Source organism: Liolophura sinensis, chromosome 1 (assembly GCF_032854445.1).
Source record: "Liolophura sinensis isolate JHLJ2023 chromosome 1, CUHK_Ljap_v2, whole genome shotgun sequence".
NCBI lineage: Eukaryota > Metazoa > Mollusca > Polyplacophora > Chitonida > Chitonidae > Liolophura > Liolophura sinensis.
This window is the reverse complement of record NC_088295.1, coordinates 11,373,118-11,393,222: the sequence shown is the minus strand read 5'-3', so window position 1 is coordinate 11,393,222 and position 20,105 is coordinate 11,373,118. Positions and strand designations below refer to the sequence as shown.

At 37.5% G+C, this 20,105-nt stretch overlaps 2 protein-coding genes across 3 annotated transcripts in view; one reads left to right on the top strand and one right to left on the bottom strand.

Annotated features, from left to right (window-relative positions):
• Positions 1-5,424: 5,424 nt before the first annotated feature.
• On the bottom strand, positions 5,425-11,374 carry LOC135462760 (H/ACA ribonucleoprotein complex subunit 1-like). The gene is given in 8 exon segments (XM_064740045.1): positions 5,425-5,630; positions 6,356-6,399; positions 6,401-6,471; positions 7,842-7,901; positions 9,153-9,301; positions 9,910-9,975; positions 10,112-10,246; positions 11,317-11,374. Coding segments are annotated over 8 exon segments (789 nt in total).
• A 4,287-nt stretch (positions 11,375-15,661) lies between these two features.
• Positions 15,662-20,105, top strand: part of LOC135473286 (probable ATP-dependent RNA helicase DDX46) — a 30,911-nt gene continuing 26,467 nt past the window's right edge. The window contains exons 1-3 of one of the 2 annotated variants that reach the window (XM_064753137.1): positions 15,662-15,746; positions 17,247-17,552; positions 18,326-18,367. In XM_064753137.1, the coding sequence (XP_064609207.1) occupies positions 15,730-15,746; positions 17,247-17,552; positions 18,326-18,367 (365 nt within the window). In that variant the 5' untranslated portion in view covers positions 15,662-15,729. The remainder of the gene's footprint in view (positions 15,747-17,246; positions 17,553-18,325; positions 18,368-20,105) is intronic. The other variant, XM_064753145.1, reaches the window with a different exon arrangement.

Below are 20,105 nucleotides of genomic sequence, written 5' to 3'. Positions count from 1 at the left end.
CTGTATGTGTGCCTGTCATGTGTAATGGTATCAAGTTATTCTCAAAGGATGTCACCATGCTATGGCTGCAATATTGCCAATGTGGCCTAAAGCCATCATCATTCATTAGGTTGAACGCTGACAGTTCAGTGTGAACAGTGCCAAATTACTGACCATTAGGCCAGTTTTTCTCTGCATACATGTACCTGTAAATGGACTGACAGCATGCCATCTACCATAATAAGCACATTTGTACAGAATAGATCGTGGAACTTTTTCTGATAATTATGTAATAATTACACCTGCCAAGTCTTACAGCTTTCCTGAGCTGGGCATGTCCGTCAGTTTCTTTTTATCTTCAGATGGCATACATGTAATATTTTAGTGCTATGCAGGTGTCATAACAGTTGGCTTGATACTATGATGAGTACAGGTTTGTGACAACCCAAAAGACCGCTGTTCTTAGACAACACCTTACATGTATATATGTCAAGCAATAGTTATTGTAATTCATGGATCCATTAGCCGATTAGTTCCATACATGATATATATATATGTGTTTTACTTACCCGTGTCATGATTTTGACATTATTACAGATAATCCACTAAAATGGCAAAGCTGAGTGCTAATGAGATTGTAAATTTTTTATCGTTCACATTTCAGGAACTGTCAGCTTCTCATATTTGTTGTATTTTATACATTTCCTTAATAGGTGAGTGCATGAGTTTCCATTTACATCTAAGTGCTTTTGTGTACAGTGTGCAAATGTTGCTTGTGTTATGCTATGTGCTGGTCTGGAGAAATACTGAACACCAGATGTGATTCTGTCTGTTCAGAGCTTTCATACAATATTCACATGTTACAGTACTCTTTTTGTTGTAGATTAATTAGAATATATAGATAGTTTTTTCTGTGTATTCAGTGGATGTCTCGTGTCCCAAGAACTTCAGATGTATTTGCATGGGAGATGAGTAAGTCAGATTTTGCAAAGAAATGTTTTTACCTCAAAAATTGGAGATGTCCATTTCTCTATGGCATCAACTCATCAGAACTAGTTGCTTGGTTTTGTAAATGTTCCAGGTCAAGTGGGAGGAGTGGTAGTGTTTGATGGGGTTAAGCATCTGACTGTGTGATAGGGGCTAGTGCTTGTGTTGAACTGCCGGCGACCCAAGGCCACTCATTTCACCAGGTTAATCGGCGGCTGAAAGGCCTACGCTATAGTGATATATGGTTTTAAAGATTATGCAATTGATGTTGATTGAACGGTGTAAGGAGCATTATGTAATAGGGCATTTTCTTCAGTATTTGCCTTGGTATAGTTGGATGTGTTTGATTTCCAAATGGAATGACAAACAGCTTTTCAGTTTTCATCCCATACTTCTGTGAAAGTGAGGGATATTAATTTAGTTTGTTGTACTTTGGCTCCGTGTGCAGTAACTGCTCCAAATGCTCTCGGATTTTGATAAAATTTGTGTTAAGGTTCACTTTATGGAACATCAGGTGATGTTTGAAAAGCAGACAAATCCATTCTGAAGTTTTGCATGTTTAATGATTTCCTTCATTGTGAATGGTTACTTGTTTCAGGGGAATAACAGCTTCCAGAATTTTGATTGTGATGATCTTTGGTGTGCAGATTCGTATTGTGGCCTTTCAGATCAGAGGTTTGAAAATCAGCATGATCCATACGAAACATAACTGTTCCATGATTAGTCTGGGGTATGAATTATCTGTTATGACCTCACCATTATATGTATGGATTATATTTTATCCACAGGCTATCACCTGCTTACACAACTTACATTCCATAACTTTATCATATTCATGCACTGTTTAAACGGGATGGCACGAAATTTTAGTATTAAAAACCGCTATGATTGCTCAAAATTTTTGGAATATTTATTGTACGAGGGCCTGTATCAGTATTTAGCCTAAAGAAACACAATCCATTCAGTTATAAAACTCAAGATTACATTCACATTTCCATGCATGGAATTCTTTAGAACTTTATTCTTTTAGAAACGTATTTTGCTGTTTATTCTAGCCTCTGGAAGAACTGCTGTTTAATGGCTGACCTTTGTTCCCAGCGATTGTCCTGATTTAAACTTTGTCACTAAGCAACCCAGCCTTAACATGTAAAATTTTCTGACTTGCTGCCTATAAAGCAACATGAAAACATCAAGGGACAAATACAAAAACAGTGGATACAAACAAACACAGATGGTTACAAATTTCCATAATATAGTGGCCTTAACCATTTATATGCTGTTGTATTTGTCATTCTGTAAACAAGCCTCAACATCAGTCTAGATGTACTACATTTTATCCATAATTAACATAAAATAATTGCAAATAATCTAATACACCATGTACAACACGTAGTTACATCAAGTCTCCGTATTGTAAATATACATGTATTCATGTAATAATGTCAATTTACTCAAGTTACAGTGCATATAAATATTTATATTTTCCAATTGACAAAAGCTGTCAGTTTTAACATAAAACATAAAGCTTGAGCTGTTGAGAAGGTTAACGTTATCACATGTTAGTGTGTCTTCTTGATACACATATCCATGAAACTAGACCTCTAATCAGTGAATTATTTATACTAATTTTTATTGTCTTTGGAATGGGCCTACATTAATATGGATTTTTGTTTTTCAGGTTCAGTTTTGAATGTCTTTATAACCCATAAGGCCCCCTTACTTTTGCCTCAAGTTTACTTTGGTGCTTTGATACTGAATTTATTGTCTAGACGACGTGTCCTTTTTGTCTACTCCATCTACGTATGTTCACGTCAGGAACCCTTTGTATTCATTGTGCATGGGCGTTTAAGACCATAAACAAGTGTTTATCCAACTGTTGCAACTTTTATTTTTATACGATTTGAATTGGCTTTATTTTCTGATTATTGCTTAGAAATTATATGGAAAATAAACCCCCTTATTATTTCAGTAAAGTGTTTTTGTCGTAATTTGATGTAAGGGACCCAAATAAGACATTCTGACATGATTTAATGAAATGAACAACACGTCTGACTGATAGACTGGCTGGGTTTAGTTATTATTTGATTGATGTTTAAAATGCTGTACTGAAGAATTGTTTGGTTATATGATGGTGGTAAGATTTATAGTTTATAGAACCCAGACTACTCAGAGTAAAACTACCGTCCTTTGGCAAGGCACTGATGCACTTGTCCAGACTGTCCACCCACGGAGCATGTGACTGGCAAGTGACCTCCAGAGGACTTCATTTAAGGTCACCTAATTAGACTTATCACATTCTAAACTTATTACCATCACAGTCCAGAGAACAATGGAAGCTGCAGCTTAAAGAGCTAAACTTTTTTCACAACTATTGTGTTGGAAAGAATTGTTTACACCATATGAAGGATGAAGATAAACCAGATAGTTTTATTAAGTTAGAAAATTAGCACAGGATAAATACCTCCTTTGTATGTTTTGGAGAACTGTACCTAAATAAAACTTTTCTGTTGCTTCCATCTTTGCTTTTCATGTTACTTCACGCGAGAACACATCAGCCATCACTGAGGTATGCTCTCACATCCCCTCCTAAGTACTGCCCAGTTACTGATAAAGTTTGTCATTGTTTTACGGGCTCTAGAATATTTCCTTTTCGTGATGTTGGTCAGGTTTACACTTTGAGGAAACTTGGCAGAGCCTGAGGGAAAGACAACCATAACTGTAGATACCTTACAAACATCATGATAAAGTTGTAACTGAACCAGTGAGATCTGTAGATACCTGACCAACATCGTGCCAAAGTTGTAACTGAACCAGCGAGATCTGTAGACACCTGACAAAGTTGTAACTGAACCAGCGAGATCTTTGGACACCTGACAAGCATCCTGACAAAGTTGTAACCTAACCAGCAAGATCTTTAGTTACCTGACAAACATCCTGACAAAGTTGTAATCAAACCAGCAAGATCTTTAGTTACCTGACAAAGTTGTAACTGAACCAGCAAGATCTGTAGATACCTGATAAACATCCTGACAAAGTGGTAACCAAACAAGTGAGATCTGCAGTTACCTGACAAGCAGCCTGACAAAGTTGTAACTGAACCAGGAAGATCTTTGGCTACTTGACAAATATCCTGACAAAGTTGTAACTGAACCAGCAAGATCTTTTGTTGCCTGACAAACATCCTGACAAAGTTGTAACTGAACCAGTGAGATCTGAAGTTACCATACAAACATCCTGACAAAGTTGTAACCGAACCAGCAAGATCTGTGTTAAACTATTCAAACAAGCAACTTCATTGATCAAGGCCAGGTCGGATTCACAGAGCAGCCATCAGACTTGATCGTACTGTTTCAGAACAGCAAACACAACAGAAAAACTACAGATAAAATGTAATGATTTTAATAACACACATGTAGTTCTTACATGATGACCTATGACAGCCATGAACAACAGTAATGCCTTCTATCTCTGAGGACATGAAAATACTTCAGTGTGTAAATGGTACCATCACCCACCTTTCATACATCTAAAACAACTTTCCTTGACATAAAAAAAACACACTAGTAGTCACTGTAATTTACATCCGAGGGCTAAATGAATCCTACATATACATGTACCTATCCATTCTGACATGAAGCATTAACATTGTAGTCCCCAGAGTATGAACATTACGATACTCTCAACAAGTCATTTCTTCACACTGTTTGTTATCAAAGTTTCTGGTTCAGTTGTACACATAAACACATCAATAAAGAGGGCACTGCATGCAGACACTTCTGCGATCTTCAACTAAACTTACATGTTACAGAGCTCAGACCTTTCCTTATTCTGCAACTGTATGGGTTAACAGTCTCCATTCTGATCAATATCTACATACCTAGCCAATACACCAAGCTATTTACATCCGAAATGGCCATCTGTATGACTATCTCTGTCGAACTACTGTGTTCACATGAGACTACTCTATCCATAAACTTTTATATGCACGATCATATCTGCCATCTCTTTTCTGACCACTCTGTATGCATGATCAACTGTCATCTTTAATTAATGGAGAAATACAGTCACTCTTGTGTGATACTTCAATTTTGTCTGAAGTCCATCACTCCAGCTAATAGTAGATACATCTCTGCCATGCGAAGTCAAAAAATATTTAATCTGGATGCTTGAAGTGAACGAGTCAGTTCCAATAGATACTGAATGTATCAAGTGTTTTCTTCCAGCACAGATCTAGTAATTGCGTCCCACCTGACTCCCACCTGTAACTGAAAACTGGCCATCAGATCAGATGAGTTATTCTGTTCACACGAAAATGCTGGAAAATTTCTTTGAGACAAAATGACTTCCGTCTTCCCCTCACGAATCAGCTTCTTGAAATATCTGCCATTCCATTTTCTTTCACAACTGACTGCAGAGACAGAATAAAAGTCTAAAATCTGCTCACAGAGTAAGCTGGCTTCATTCAAACTTGGTCCGTTTGTTATTTGATGGTCCTCCATATCCACCCCCACCCCCGCCCCTGTATCCACCACCACTTCCACCTCTCCCCCCTCGAAACCCTCCACCTCCACGGAACCCTCTGCCACCCCGGGATCCTCCACGGTCACCAAATCCTCCACGACCGCCTCGTCCACCTCCTCTGGAGAATCCACCGCCTCGACCACCTACAAAACATGGGTCATACGTCAGTATCGGTATAATGCTACATGTTGCCATAGTTACAAGCGCAGACGGACTACAGTAAATCAGCTATAATTTCATGGAAGAACTAACCGCCGCTATACCTACTGTAACAGAGATGGGTGATTAGTTGGTGTGTGTGTATATATATATATATATATATATATATATTCTTGGGAACTTACACCATGCTTAACATTTTCCGTAATTATGTGTTATGTGTGTGAATACTGTGTGATCTTGTGGCAGGGAGAGTCCATGTTGCCAAAGTGCTGCAGTCACCAGTCACATTTCCTTGCTCTAACCTCTCAGTCCTGAGCGCCAAGCGAGGCCGTACCATTTTTGAGGTCATAAATACGACGCGTTAATCAGTTGGTTAAAAGTCATGTGATGTTATATGAGGTTTACAGTAAATCAAGAGACAACAACGCAACATCCATCTTCATGTCATACATAAACCACACAACAGGCACAACATATAACTTGTGAGAACCACTGAACAGTGCACACTAACAATAATCTCCTACAATTTGCACAATGTTAATGCGATAAATCAAAGCAATTGATGTCATGCTGAATCAGAAGGTTACTTTTACACTGAGCTAGGTATACAACCAATGGTTGTCCAATCTTTACATTCTTCTGCCTTTTCAATATATTTAGACTGTGATTTAACCACTGAGAAACAGAAAAGCCAAAGGTGATTTACCTCCCCTTCCTCCTCGCCCGCCTCTACCACCTGGGCCCCCACGACCCCTTGGACCCCCTATTATTTTGCGGGAGAAATCTTTGTAGAGGTAGCAACTTTCCTGGATCAATAAAAAACTTAAAACAAAAAAAATTATACTCTATATAAATAAGAGAATATTTCAGGAAATTGGATCCATTAGAATGTGAATATAAAATGTTTCAATATTTTATATGTATATGTACAGGTACAGGTATTCACCCCAGAATGCAGGATGAAAACATGTAGTTAGTGTAAAAAACTCTATCAAGAGGCAACATTTACACACTGAAATGCTTTTAGCTTGACATTTTAAAGTAAGGCGGGGTATTTTGAGTGATGGTGGGGGTGGAAGTGGCGTCAGTGTCGATGTTCAAGTGAGCTTTTTTATTTGGGTCAGTTGAGTAAGGTTTTATGTTTGGGTCAGTTGAGGAAGGTTTTATGTTTGGGTCAGTTGAGTAAGGTTTTATGTTTGGGTCAGTTGAGTAAGGTTTTATGTTTGGGGTCAGCTAGTCTCACAGTCTTCCCATCACCTTTATGAAACTTGGTGCGAATAATGAACATGATTTGAACATTTACTCATTTTGATTATAAATTAGGGATGTCTGCATTTTTATTCAAATTATCAGGTTTTGGACTTTTTTTATCCAAGCCAGTACTGTGGTAGGCCAGGGTAAGGTTTATTGTTTGGGTTAGTTTTATTGTTTGGGTCAACTGTTGCCTCAGTTTGTACACCCTCTTACTGAAACTTGGTGGGGACAATAGGCATGCTTTGAAGACTTCATGAAATAATTTCAAATAATTAGTTATATTTGTATTTTTATTCAAATTATCAGGTTTTTGACTTTGCCATTTTATCTTAGCTAGCACTATTCAGTTTTGTTGGCCAGGGTGAGGTTTGTTGTTTGGGTCAGATATTTCAGCAGTATTCATATCACCTTCACAAAATTTGGTGGGAATGATGAACAGGATTTGAGAATTTACTCAATTTGAATAATTAGGGATATTTGCATTTTTAGTTTGCTGTTATAAAGTAAGCTTTTTTGTTTTGATAAGCTGTCATCAAAGTTTTCACGATATGTTTTGGACTTGCTCTGTTCACATTCACTTCACAAAGGTATATGTAGCCTCAGAGTAAGGTTTTATGTTTGGGTCAGCTGTCATCAGTTTTCAACATATCTTTGTGAAACTTAGATTGCCATTTGAACTGAAGCAATTACTGGCGAGCTGTCAGGTTTCTCAAAACCCTTGATTAGACAAATAAAGGCAGAAATATGCAGTGTAACCCAGAAACATATCTTCCACTAATGCTGACAGGTTTACACTGAAGTAAGCCCCTGGAGCCCACGTGTAGCCATTTATGTGTGACGCAGTGAAATTGAATAAATCGTCTTTGGAAAAATCTTAGGAAAAATTGTAAACTTCAAATTGTGCTTGACTTTGTGAACAGAAATAAGAGTGGACTTACTGTCTGGTCCTTTGTAAATGAACTGGCTTTCATATTATCTGACAGCTTCACAGAAAACATCTTTGTACAAGTCAAGGTCATTCTAAACAGACTTAATTAGTGGTGTTTTTATTGGTGATTATCTTGGGGTACTTTATCACACATTACCCTTATACCGTTCAAACAATATCAATTTTCTGATATTTTGTCAAAAACAGGGTTTTCATATGACCAGTATTAAAGACACCAACATGTCTGCAAAGAACCCCATTTAATACAAGAGTGGACAGACTGCAAATCTTCAACCTTTTCAATCACTAAAGCATTTTTCAGTGGAAGTTATGCATACAATTATTAGGAAAGGATGCTAAAAATGCTTAGTTTGTGTCATTAAAGATGCAAGCTGTGACTGACTGCAAATTATTCCTCTACACCCCTTAGTTCTCTCAGAATGTTTCACAATATTAATTGCAGAGGGGGCTAAAAATGTTAAAGAATTAGTGTAGATGTACACATGTATCTCTTAGTCAATGCCTTTTTTAGACCAATTAAGTTGCCCATTTTCTAATCATAATCATAACTTCTAATCTAATTCCAAGTTTTAAAACTTGATAATTGGGTTTGTGCAAAAACTATCATTACAATCATTAAAGCAGTTTTCTTTCCCTTTAAAGGAGAAGAAAATTTAAATATCAGTCAAATACCACTAAAAAGAGTATGCATTTCCTCGGAGGTGCATGCCATAAAAAAATTCTAATATGTACCTCAAGTTGATAAATTATAAATAAAGTCAGCCCCAAGATCCACTCTATTTTGCTCAAAAACTAGTTCTGAAGTCTTCTGTGTGAGGAGGAGAATTGACGTCGGAAACCGCCGAAGTGCAGTTCGTACATTTCCGGTGGAACTCTTCTTCCCAGAAGATAGCAAACAGTACAGTTCGTTTTCAGCTTGACGATCGGGAAACCGGAATGTTGGACGTAGGTTCCGAGTTTACACGAACAAGCTGACAGTTTTAACGCCTCTCAGTGGCTAAGAGGCAACACACCCCCAGCATAAATTACAGGGTGTTAAAGATGGAGGATGTGATGGGCTCAGCGATTTATACCAGCTTTGCCATTTTCAGGCTTTATGTGTATGGTGAGGAAAAGTCACAAAATTATGCAGCAGGCACCACCAGACAGAAAAAAATGTGCTCTTTTCAGCATATAGTGTCATGTTTTTAAGTTTTCTTCTCCTTCAAACTGATTTAGTTCTGAAAAGTTTTCGACAAGAAATCTGAAGACAAAGGCCTAAAGAGAAATGTCAACTAATAAAGCACAATAAAAAGGATACAAAGTCTCTGATTGGTCCAAATATTTCATCCACTTTTCCTATCTGTTCTTTGTTTTTGAGATACACAGGGGCGTTGAAATAAGGAATTTTTTCATTGGTACATTTACAGACGAGGTCATCCTCACATGGATGGAGAAAGGCACCAAGCTCTACAACATAAACATGCATAGTGCACATATTAAATGATTAATTAATCTCAACTTAAAACTAACAAATATTTCAAACATATAACAGTAGTCAGGCTTACGGATAGAAAAACTCCATTTAAGACAAAATCACTGCACCTTGTCAAAAACTAACCAATCAATCACAGCAGAGACAGCAAGCCAGGTTCATGACCATGGAACATTGCTGCTGGAGGATCACACTAAGAATTACACAGCGACTGCACTGGTGAAAGGCTCCTGGGTCATTACACGGTGCTCCACGGAGGCCCCAGCCAAATTAAAATATGGGCAGAAAACTAAACTGCTTTGTGTTAATCATGCTGAAGTGCCCATCCTTACGTATAAGAGCGTGGTAAAAACAGGCTCTTGGCATTTAGAAGCTGGTAGTTGTGTTGTCCACTTCAATTTGACCTCGTGGACGTAGTTAACAGTTCTCTGTTGATTGGTCAGTTGGATTAAGACATTAGTGATAATTCACAGAAGTATGTTATGGTCACTTTCTCTTTAGCTCATCCTTATTATCATGAATTTGCTAAAATAAATTAAATACAGTAACAATGGCAAATTACAGATATTAAATATTTTCTTACCAACAACTTCTTCAGGTGGACCATAATCTTGATATCCCCCTCCATATCCTCCTCGACCTCTGCCCCCTCCACGGCCTAAAAAAAACATTCATGAGAGCCATGAAAGGTTCACACTTTACCGCTGAGAAATGAGTATGTCCTGTTCCCAAAAATTACAGTTACAGTTTATCCGACCGCAAGACTTGAATACACTCATACAAACCGCCTCGTCCAAATCCTCGACCTCCTCCGCCTCGACCTCCTCCGAATCCTCGACCTCCTCCACCTCGACCTCCACTCCCACCCCGAAAACCACCGCCCCTGAATCCACCTCGTGACCCCATCACACCTGATACACCTGTAGAGACAAAAAGTCATGCTGCATGAGGAATGCGTGGAATAGTCAACTTACCTCAATAAAGACGTCCTCACAGAATTATTTGCTCATTTGACTAGTGTTTTACATCATGTTGTAAATGGTTTACTCGTGGTATACGAGAGGTAGGGCCCTGTAAGAAAACTCCTTACGGTATAGTACTTTAATATTCTTTTACTTATTAATTCGTCCTGAAACACACACCAGAAAAACATGAAATACCCTATTCAAAGCTTAATACCACTTTATCTATGCAAAATCTGTCTGAACCTATGTTTTCTACGGTTGACATTGTGGTGACCTCATCTGCAGCACATTGTGTTTATTACATTCTTATGCTCGGGAAGTGGACACGCATGACTTGAGGCCTGCTGTTAGAGTGTTTAACCCTTTCTGGATATGCTCTGCCAATGTAAATATACATGTATGCTTTCTCAGTATTATAAACAGGACAAGAATCAACTGAGAATTGTTGTGAACATGTTTATTGTTGCTCTGGAGGTCGCTTTTGGTCAACATCTAAAGACTGGATTACAGTTACAGAGTGAATTTGGGGACTCGCAGAGAGGTTGGATTTATTTATTTATTTATTTATTTATTTATTAGATTGGTGTTTTAAGCCATGCTTAAGAATATTTTACTTATACCACGGCGGCCATCATTATAGTGGGAAGAAATCGGGTAGAGCCAAGGGGAGAGAGGTTGGATATCAACCATTCATCTGTGCACCTTTGTGTGTGACTGACTGTCTCCTGGATGCCTGTGTTATATTTTACCAGAGGGATTCACAAGGAATTGTGGATTTACCTATATCTGTGAACTGAAACTTACCATCCAGACTCTGTGTGTTTGGGCCGGAATTGTATCTGCTGTGTTCACATGTCGTTATTTACACTGATTTGTATGTGTACACAGGTTGGACTGTTTATACCAGATTGTTCAGTTACATGTATTGAATTATTTAAGTGTGTTCATGTTTCCTAGTTTGATCTTGTGTAAGAGTTATCCCTATCTGGCAGTTGAACATCCCCCCTTCCAATCGCCACACGCACTCTCTGACTGTAGGTTGAGCAGCCATGAATATGGCATATCCAAATATTCCCCCGACATGTTACTAAGGAAATCATGTGGTCTGTAACTTCTGGGCCATCTTCATGATCTTATGGAATGTCTTATAACGAGCGAACAGACGCCTATGGCTAATAGGTAATATGCAAGTTAAATCCATTTACCCGTCGAGGTGTCCTAGCAATCACATGCAAATCAGCCATCAGTCTGTGCAGGCTTCTACAGCTGCAACGGAGTTTCAGTTTCACTTGACTTGAGTTGAAAGTAAATTGACGTTTTTATAATGCAAAGTTTTACTACATATTTTACTCAGTATTTATTGGGCACAAACTAACTGCTCTTTTCATTTATTAATTTTTTTCGTTAAGGTATATTCAGTACACACCATAACTTACGCCATGAAGTGTAGGCCCACACAGACCTCTCAAATCACCGGCCGCCGTACGCAAAAAAAAAAAAAAAAGGTGCAAAAATCGAATTGTTTAGTTACTTTCCCTATGTCGAGTTGCCAATGACCTTGTATTTGATTATCAATTTATTTCATCTACATCATACTCGATTGATAAAAAGAGTAAACAGTTATTTGAAAGATGTACTGACACGAGTAAACTTACATGCATGCCGACAAATAAAAGAAATCTAATAATATATTTCAGGGAAATGTGGTTTCATATTTTATTTTCAGCATTCTACATGTATAGGCCAATCATAATATGTTTAAATTTTATCTTCTTTTTGTTTTGAATACTTAGATAACAGGTGATTTTTATAATAAAATACTAACTGAATTTCAACATAATTTCAGATAAATGTCCCAGTTTTCTCCTGTCATAATGCTTGTCATTGTCGTAGTCAAACACCCTTTGGTACAGCGTAAAACTCAGAATGGTCAGAGGTTGCAATGTTCTCACTATAAACTCTTTCATTAAATACATATATTTAGCACATGCAGCAAATTTATGTGGTACCTTTTGTTACATTCCTTTTTATCTAATTATGCAACTGATTTTGTCTGCCACACACAAAACTTGCTCAGTTACATGGTGTTGATCAATTTTATGGGTAATTGAAACCAGATATAGAACCTGGAGAAATCAATTTACCATGCATCCCAAATAGCCTACCTGTCACTTTGTACTGTGAATTACATCTTTAAAGAAGTTACCTTCCAATCCAGTCTATTAGAAAGTCTTTTAATGGTTTTGCAGCACATTCCTCAATTTTATTCATAGTTCACGTATACTCTCTGTATCTAAAAATGAGCATTAACGTGCCAGTTAAGGATATCAGAGTTTCCTGTTAGAGCTACAAGCATAGATAGTAATCACTGCTGATCTACAAGGCTAAAAGCCACAAAAGACTATCAACCACACAAGTTTAAGACTTAAGGCCATCCAGATAGATCTGTGTAGGAGGTGGGAGCTTAACATGCGTGTTACCGATATGAGTTCACAGTCTGCAACAAATTATAATTTCAAAACAAAGGATCTATGTTATCACTAAGTTTATATCATATATGTCATACATTAACTAGAAATCCAGCATGTCATTCCTCTCGGATCGTATATGGAAAGGTCTACCGGTAACCTGTAGATGGTCGTGGGTTTGCCCCGAGCCCTGCCTGGTTTCCTCTTATCATAATGCTTGTTTTCATCATACAAAGGGAAATATTCTTGAATACGGTGTAAAGCATCAATCAAATAAATAAACAAATGACATATTTTTTCCCCTGTCGGCCCCAATTTAATTATCTATGCTGTAGGAACGTAAGTGGCTAAAGGAACAGCCAACTGTAAGCAAAAGACTATTCTATGACAATAGCCTGGCAGACAGCATTTAAAGAACATACAAATTAAAGAATGCAGAAATGCATCATGCACATACAACTACATACTTCAAATACATATTTGACAACTTACTATTTCAGCTGCTGTCAATGTATACAATATTTTAGTTATTAATTTGCCTAAAACCGAATAGATGTATATGTAGGCCTGCACACTATGTTCGGTCTTGGGCTTTGCCTATTTCATATCAGTAAAGAATAGGGTGTTGCTAACCTTTCTCAGTTCTCGAGTAACCAGCTTAACAGGTATTATTTGTGAAAAGCAGTTTCTTCATTGAATGGGCGTCACTCTACCATGTGGCACTTGGTACTACTCTGGTTTTTCTTACTGTCCCCAAACAACTAGCATTTGAGTTATACATCACTGGGTCACCAGACACCTACCTCAGCTTCAACACACTCCCTAACAATTCACACGGCGGCACGATTGAGGGTCAAGTTTTCGCGGTCAAGTTTCTGCAAATCTTGTGAGATCTATGATTCAACTATTTTCAAACGCCAGCCAGCGTAACAGCTGGCCCAGGATCAATACGGATACAAAACAGTTTTGTGTCTATCTAAAGATTTACCTTCGGTTCTATAAATCCACGCAGCTATCTTTCGCCGGCAAACAACGTGCTCTCTCGGAAACGGAAATGTATTTTCATATGCTGATGCCGTAAAGCGGAATGCTATATTTTGGTCGAAGAAATTTTCCCCAATAAAATATTACCCTAGCTCATCACAGACACCAAACAGGTGCGGATCGCGTCTAAGATGAGGCCCAAAGATACACTTAGAAATTAACATCATATTCATGACAAAGATTCAAGAATTATTTAATACAGCATGCATTACGTTGGAAATAATAGCACTGATTCAAACGAATTACCGAGAAAGCCTTCTGTACGAAGACTGACTGAAGACTAGGCTACGCTATAATTAATTTTCTCGAAGCATTAAAAATCAGTCGTAATGCTATAAAAATGCTATAAAACTTCAAAGTTTTAAAAATCAATCATAAGGCTTCAAAATACTCCATACTTGGGAGTTTTATTGCTTTGGAAATGATGTTTAAAGCCTTGATAAAGATTTTCGAAGCTATATCATTCATTTTCAAAGTTTTAAAAATCATAGATTAATGCTTTATATTAAAATGGCATGAAATTTCAAAGCTTTATAAGTCATTTTTATATCGGCGTTTTGCCCGGACACACAGGCAATGTCACATAAGAAATATTATCACGTCACATCACGGAATCTTTCAAAGATTTTGAGAACTTTTCAGCTCTGTAAGCCTATGGGTTAAATAGTGTTCTTAGTTCTGTTCCAAAGTATTTCGTTCATATCATTTTAATATTTCCATCAAGTTTTTCTTCCAACTGAAGTTAAACTTTAACGGTTAGTCTAACTGCAGGAAGATTTTATGAATATACGTCTCCGTTTAGATTTGGTGTTAGTCTGAGGAAACATCCAGTTCAATTTGTGCGAGCTTTAACGTAAACGTGACAATCTCGATCGGTTCTCGCTTTTCGGAACATCACTGTAGGGCCTATAGGTCTATACCATAATGTCGAATTTTGTGAGCTTTAAAAATAGTTTTATAAGCTTTAAGAATACATTGTTTTCATAGCTTTTAAAATACTTTTCAAGCTTTTTTCAATAACGATTTTCAAAGCTATAAAAATATGGAATAGATAACTTCTTGACTTGGAACGTACAGTTTAAGAATGCATGTTAACTGACTTTTTTTTTTGTTAATTGTAACAAAAATCACGTGTGACTCGATCTACATGTATAGGCCTGCAGCTGTGTACAGCATTGCATGCAGTTCCACTCACTTCACAGGCTGAAAGAAATATACATGTACCTGTATAGGTATTTTTACGCTGTATCAGAATTCTCTATATAATCTTTTTGCCTTTTTTATTTGACTTTGAGAAGTGACCTTGCTTCTGTGCTTGCGTGCGTTTGTTTCATTTGAGATTTGTGTATCTGAAGAGATCGGCAGGACGTGTTCATATACTCATTATATGTAAAACAGAGGCATTGGACGGTAACATTTGTTAGCATTATTAAGTTTCTGCTTTAATTTCCATCATAGGTGGGTAGTTCTAAAACAATGGCGAAATAGCCAGGCACTGTTCCCAAAATGCCATGGGCCAAAATGTCGTGTTCACAGTTTCAGAGCATGTGGAAATGTCACTTGCCAAAATATTGTGGATTCGTTGGAGGCTACAAGCAAAATTTCAAAGTTTAATCATTAATGGCGGATTGGTGTGATCAATGAAAACTAGCTCATCGGGAGGGAAAGCATACTAATTACCCGGCAAAGCAGTTCCCGGTTTCACGAGGTGTTCTTAGCTAAGGGATACTTCACGCTCTAAGTACGTTTAATGAAACTGGCCCCCGACCTCCCGAGATGTTACCTGGCATTTGCTATAGTAATATTGTTGGGGGATTTTTTTTACGACGACAAATTACGACAAACCGTAAACGTAACGCAGTATCAATCGTGATGCAGACGAAAGGTTGTTATAGCGAGTAATTCAAGAAGCAAATACATATCACAATGCCAAGAGACAGCAGGTGTGTATAATTTGTTTGTTGAAGGCCATTATCTCACTTCTCCTTTTGCCTTCAGTGACTGTGTTTAACTGAATGGAAGCGGTCAAACCTGAATCGTACGCCGACTCCGGCTGTGTAGAGAGGGTTATCAGTGTGCCAGATTTCGTTAGTTCTGTGGAACGGGAATGGGTTTCAGCTTTTTTATTGTATCTACTTTAAATGGCGGCTTCTTCAAAATTCATAAAAATAGTTACCATCCCCCCCCCCCCAAAAAAATCCCTGTAAGTTTCGTACATGGGGTCTTTTCAGTTTTATTACTGTGTCATTCTATGAATACATGAGTAGGTTATCTTTTGGATGAAGGCCAAATCATGGGGACCTTTCGGGTTATTACTTGTTAATGCGTAATATACATGCGGTATGACATGTTGTTGAAATTACCACTCTTATCTAAGTCTTGTGTTTCTAATGAAAAAACTCTACTCTAACAATACCTGGCATCACCGATTGCTGGTCTTAGATGGCTTGAGTGTTCGGTTTTGCCAGTTTTGTTCGGCTAAGGATGGCCTCAAATAAACATCAGAAATCAAAACAAAAAAAAACATTTGGCCCCCAGAGCCTTCACCTTCATGCTTTCAAAACCTTGGTGGTAGTTCACAGCCCATTTTATCTTCCAACAAAAACGGCAGCAATCTCTTCAGCATGATATCAGTCTTTTCTTGAGAAGTGTACTGACATGTACCTCTGCCATAATATGATATCAGCCTTTTCTTGAGAAGTGTACTGACATGTACCTCTGCCATAATATGATATCAGTCTTTTCTTGAGAAGTGTACTGTCATGTACCTCTGCCATAATATGATATCAGTCTTTTCTTGAGAAGTGTACTGACATGTACCTCTGCCATAATATGATATCAGTCTTTTCTTGAGAAGTGTACTGACATGTACCTCTGCCATAATATGCAGCTGGTTTTGGAAAGGTCTGATGAAAGAAGTCACTGGTATTTAGTTTGTAAGTTATTTGAGACTGCGGACATCCTGGCACTTCTCTTGTACGAGGCAGGAGAAAGCAGGCAATGAGGTGAAGGTTAACATGGGAAGGCATAGGGAAATGAACAACACTGAATGATATTCAGAGAGGTACGGCTGATAATAGCCAGATATTATAGTATGTAAGACAACAGAACAATGTGCATGGCATATATGAATTGTGAACGTCAACGAAACCTGATTTTGGCCATGAAGCAGAGTTTTGTATTAACTCCCATGTTATTTAGACAGTGTTTTCACTGCAGCGTGAGTGAGTATGCGTATTGGTGAGACTAAAACGGCAAATGCCTGAATGTCCGTGGTCTTGAAAATCTTACTATGAACAGCTGATGAAGTTGTGAATAAAACTACAGTAACAATATTTGATCCATTAGTCTCCATGGTGGAGACAAATACAAACTGAAGAGATAGCTATGTTTAGCTACTTAGAGTGTACTTTACCTCATGTTTGTATGTTGTTTATTTTCAGACATAGACGACGTTCCCGGTCCAGATCAAGGTCCAGATCAACATCTAGAGATAGAAAAAAAAGAAGCCCAGACAGATCGCGGAGAAACAGACGTTCCCGTTCCAGAGAGCGTAGAGATAACAGGTCACGCTCGAGAGAGAGGAGGCGGTCGCGTAGTCGGGAAAGGAAAGATCGTGGTCGTGACAGAGATGAGCGAGGGAGAGATCGTGACAGAAGGGATAAAGACAAAGATCAGAAAGATCGTGATCGTGATCGCGAGAAAGACAGGAAGAAATCCCGCTCTAAATCTCCTCAGAAAGACAGAAAGTAAACTGGCTTTTTACACCTTTTCTTAGTTAAATTTGTCTTTTGTTAAACGTGGTTATTCTTGATATATTCAGCCTATTAAGATATTGCATACATTATGTTTAAAATATGAAGATGGTGATGTGTTGTTTGCAGTACATTTTGTTAATGGTTGTATTGTACACTGAGCCTCACTTTGGCTTTATAATGGTGTACTATAAAGTATTATTATAAACACCAGCCCATGTAGTTAAAATCAGTCAAAATGAAAAAACAAAAAAGAGAAACATATATGTTGCTGACTTTGACATATGAGGAGCTGTTATCTCAATTTGACACTTTTTGACTGCCATTAATTTATGTATAAAGGGTATTAGATTCAGGGAATATGAAGTGTTTATACGCCTTTGTTGTCTGTGAAATAATATATAAATTTCAGAGGTAACTAAAATAAAGAATTCAATTTTTAAGCAAGGATTGAAACATTATTTTAAAAATTTACAGCATTTATTTTTTACCACAGATTTGCAAAAGAACATTTAATGTTGTTTATAGTGGGTTCATTTAATGCACCTTCCATATAAACATAGAATTATTGCCCTTGTCTCATGAATTATGAGAGTACATCATGTGTCAACATCTTGGCTGAAGTTTAAAGGAAAAAGGGACTATATCCGAAGTGAACATCTGAGCAGAGAGTGGACATAAGGTACTGAATACACCTGGGATGACCACATGGGGTTGTTACCTGCTAAACTAGGTAGAAGTTAGATGACTATGTGCTATCTTTGCAGACCCTCAGCAAAGCCCACTGTACACCAGGATAGGCCTTTGCTGTATGTATTTGTGAAAAATCTCGTCATCTCTAAACCCAGATATCATTATGCTTTGTGGTTATTCTGCACGAACAATTTTATGTTACTTTCCTTACACTAGGCTGCTTGGCTTTACTACTATTTCATGTATTCCATTAAAAGCAGGTAAATGTATGTGCATTGGGAAGTTGGACATTTTGTTTTCTACTCTACATTTCAATGGTCTCATTTTAGCCCACTTATTGATATTTTTACCATCAAATAAGTTACTTAAAACTAAGATTTACTTTTCAGGTCTGAATTTGTGGAAGCCATTTCATACATATAATGTTTTGTCTTACGTGTACATGTGAGTGTGTATATGCATGAAGATATATTTCTTATAAAAAACATATATAAATTTTAGTGTAATTTAGTGATGCAGCAGATAGTAGAATATAACATTTGATCTGTAAATCTCGGTCCAATTCCACAAAATACTGACTTAAAGGATACATGAGAAGGAAATATAGAACAAAGATTATGTTTCTATGCCAAATAAAGAAAATTATGCCCCCAAATTTTTTGAGCAAAAATTTTTTTGGGGGATATTTTTATACCTGTTAATTACACCTTTGTATTATGCATATTTTCCATCAACGGTCAGATTTTTGCAAAAATTATGTCATCCTTGATCTTGCGCGGAACTCTGTGAACACCCCCAAAGTGGCCCGAGCCCGGTGACATGCACACAGATACTGCATGGCTTCATGGGGCCAGCTTAGCGCCCCATCTGCACTCCTTCACTTGCCAGTTTTCAGTCTGTTCCTCACACCCCTACCCCCGGTTGGCCAGACCCAGGCCGCTATTCCCCCCCCACCCCCTCAAGTGAAAGATGTAAAATTTGTACTGTTCTGTGCTATTACACATGATAATCTGCACATTAAGAAATAACATGCAAGAGTTTCATGTATCCTTTAAGTCAAAATTTGAAATACAATTGAAGATTGTTTTTTTTTTGTTTTTTAGCCCTATAAACTAAACTTTTCATCACTTCATAAATGTGACCTAAAGGAAAATGTACCATAAAGGTAAAATTGCAGTATCAAAAACTAAGCATTGTGACAAAGTTTTAAATCTTGACCTCAGTCAAAAATGGCTCTGTGGAAACGGCACCTGATCATATTGAAATACTTAACCCAAATACTATCAGCACATGTATGTATATCTTATCAGACTTAGGAGTTTGATACAATAACCTGTATGTGGGTTTTGTTCATGTGGAGAAAAAAAAGGAACAGAAGAAACTAGACTGAAGTGTAATGTGGTGTGTGTCATGGGGTTAAGGATGAAATATTGATGTTCTATGCATATGTAGCCTGGCCTCCAGTGTCAAGGTATAGGTAAAGGAAACAAGTCAGTTAAAGAATTTTCCAGATTGATTTTAAGTCATGTAAAGCCTAAACCATATGTTATAGACAGGTTGATTAGATTTGAGTAGATCTGTTTTATGATTTGGTTTTTGGAATTGTGTTTTTCCCTATGTATCGTCATGGTGTGTGGTTTATGAATGGTTTGATCATCTGTTAAATGTTGCCTGCAGATGTGCTTTGTATCTTCTTTACAAAACAGCATGTATATTCACCAGTATATTCACAATCGTTACGTGGTTCGCTGTAATTTTGTTTGGATGTATTTTTGTCTAGTTTGTATGTGGAACAAAGTTTGCAAGTCTCTACCTGTTGTTATATTATAAGATACAAAAAAAAATATGTACATG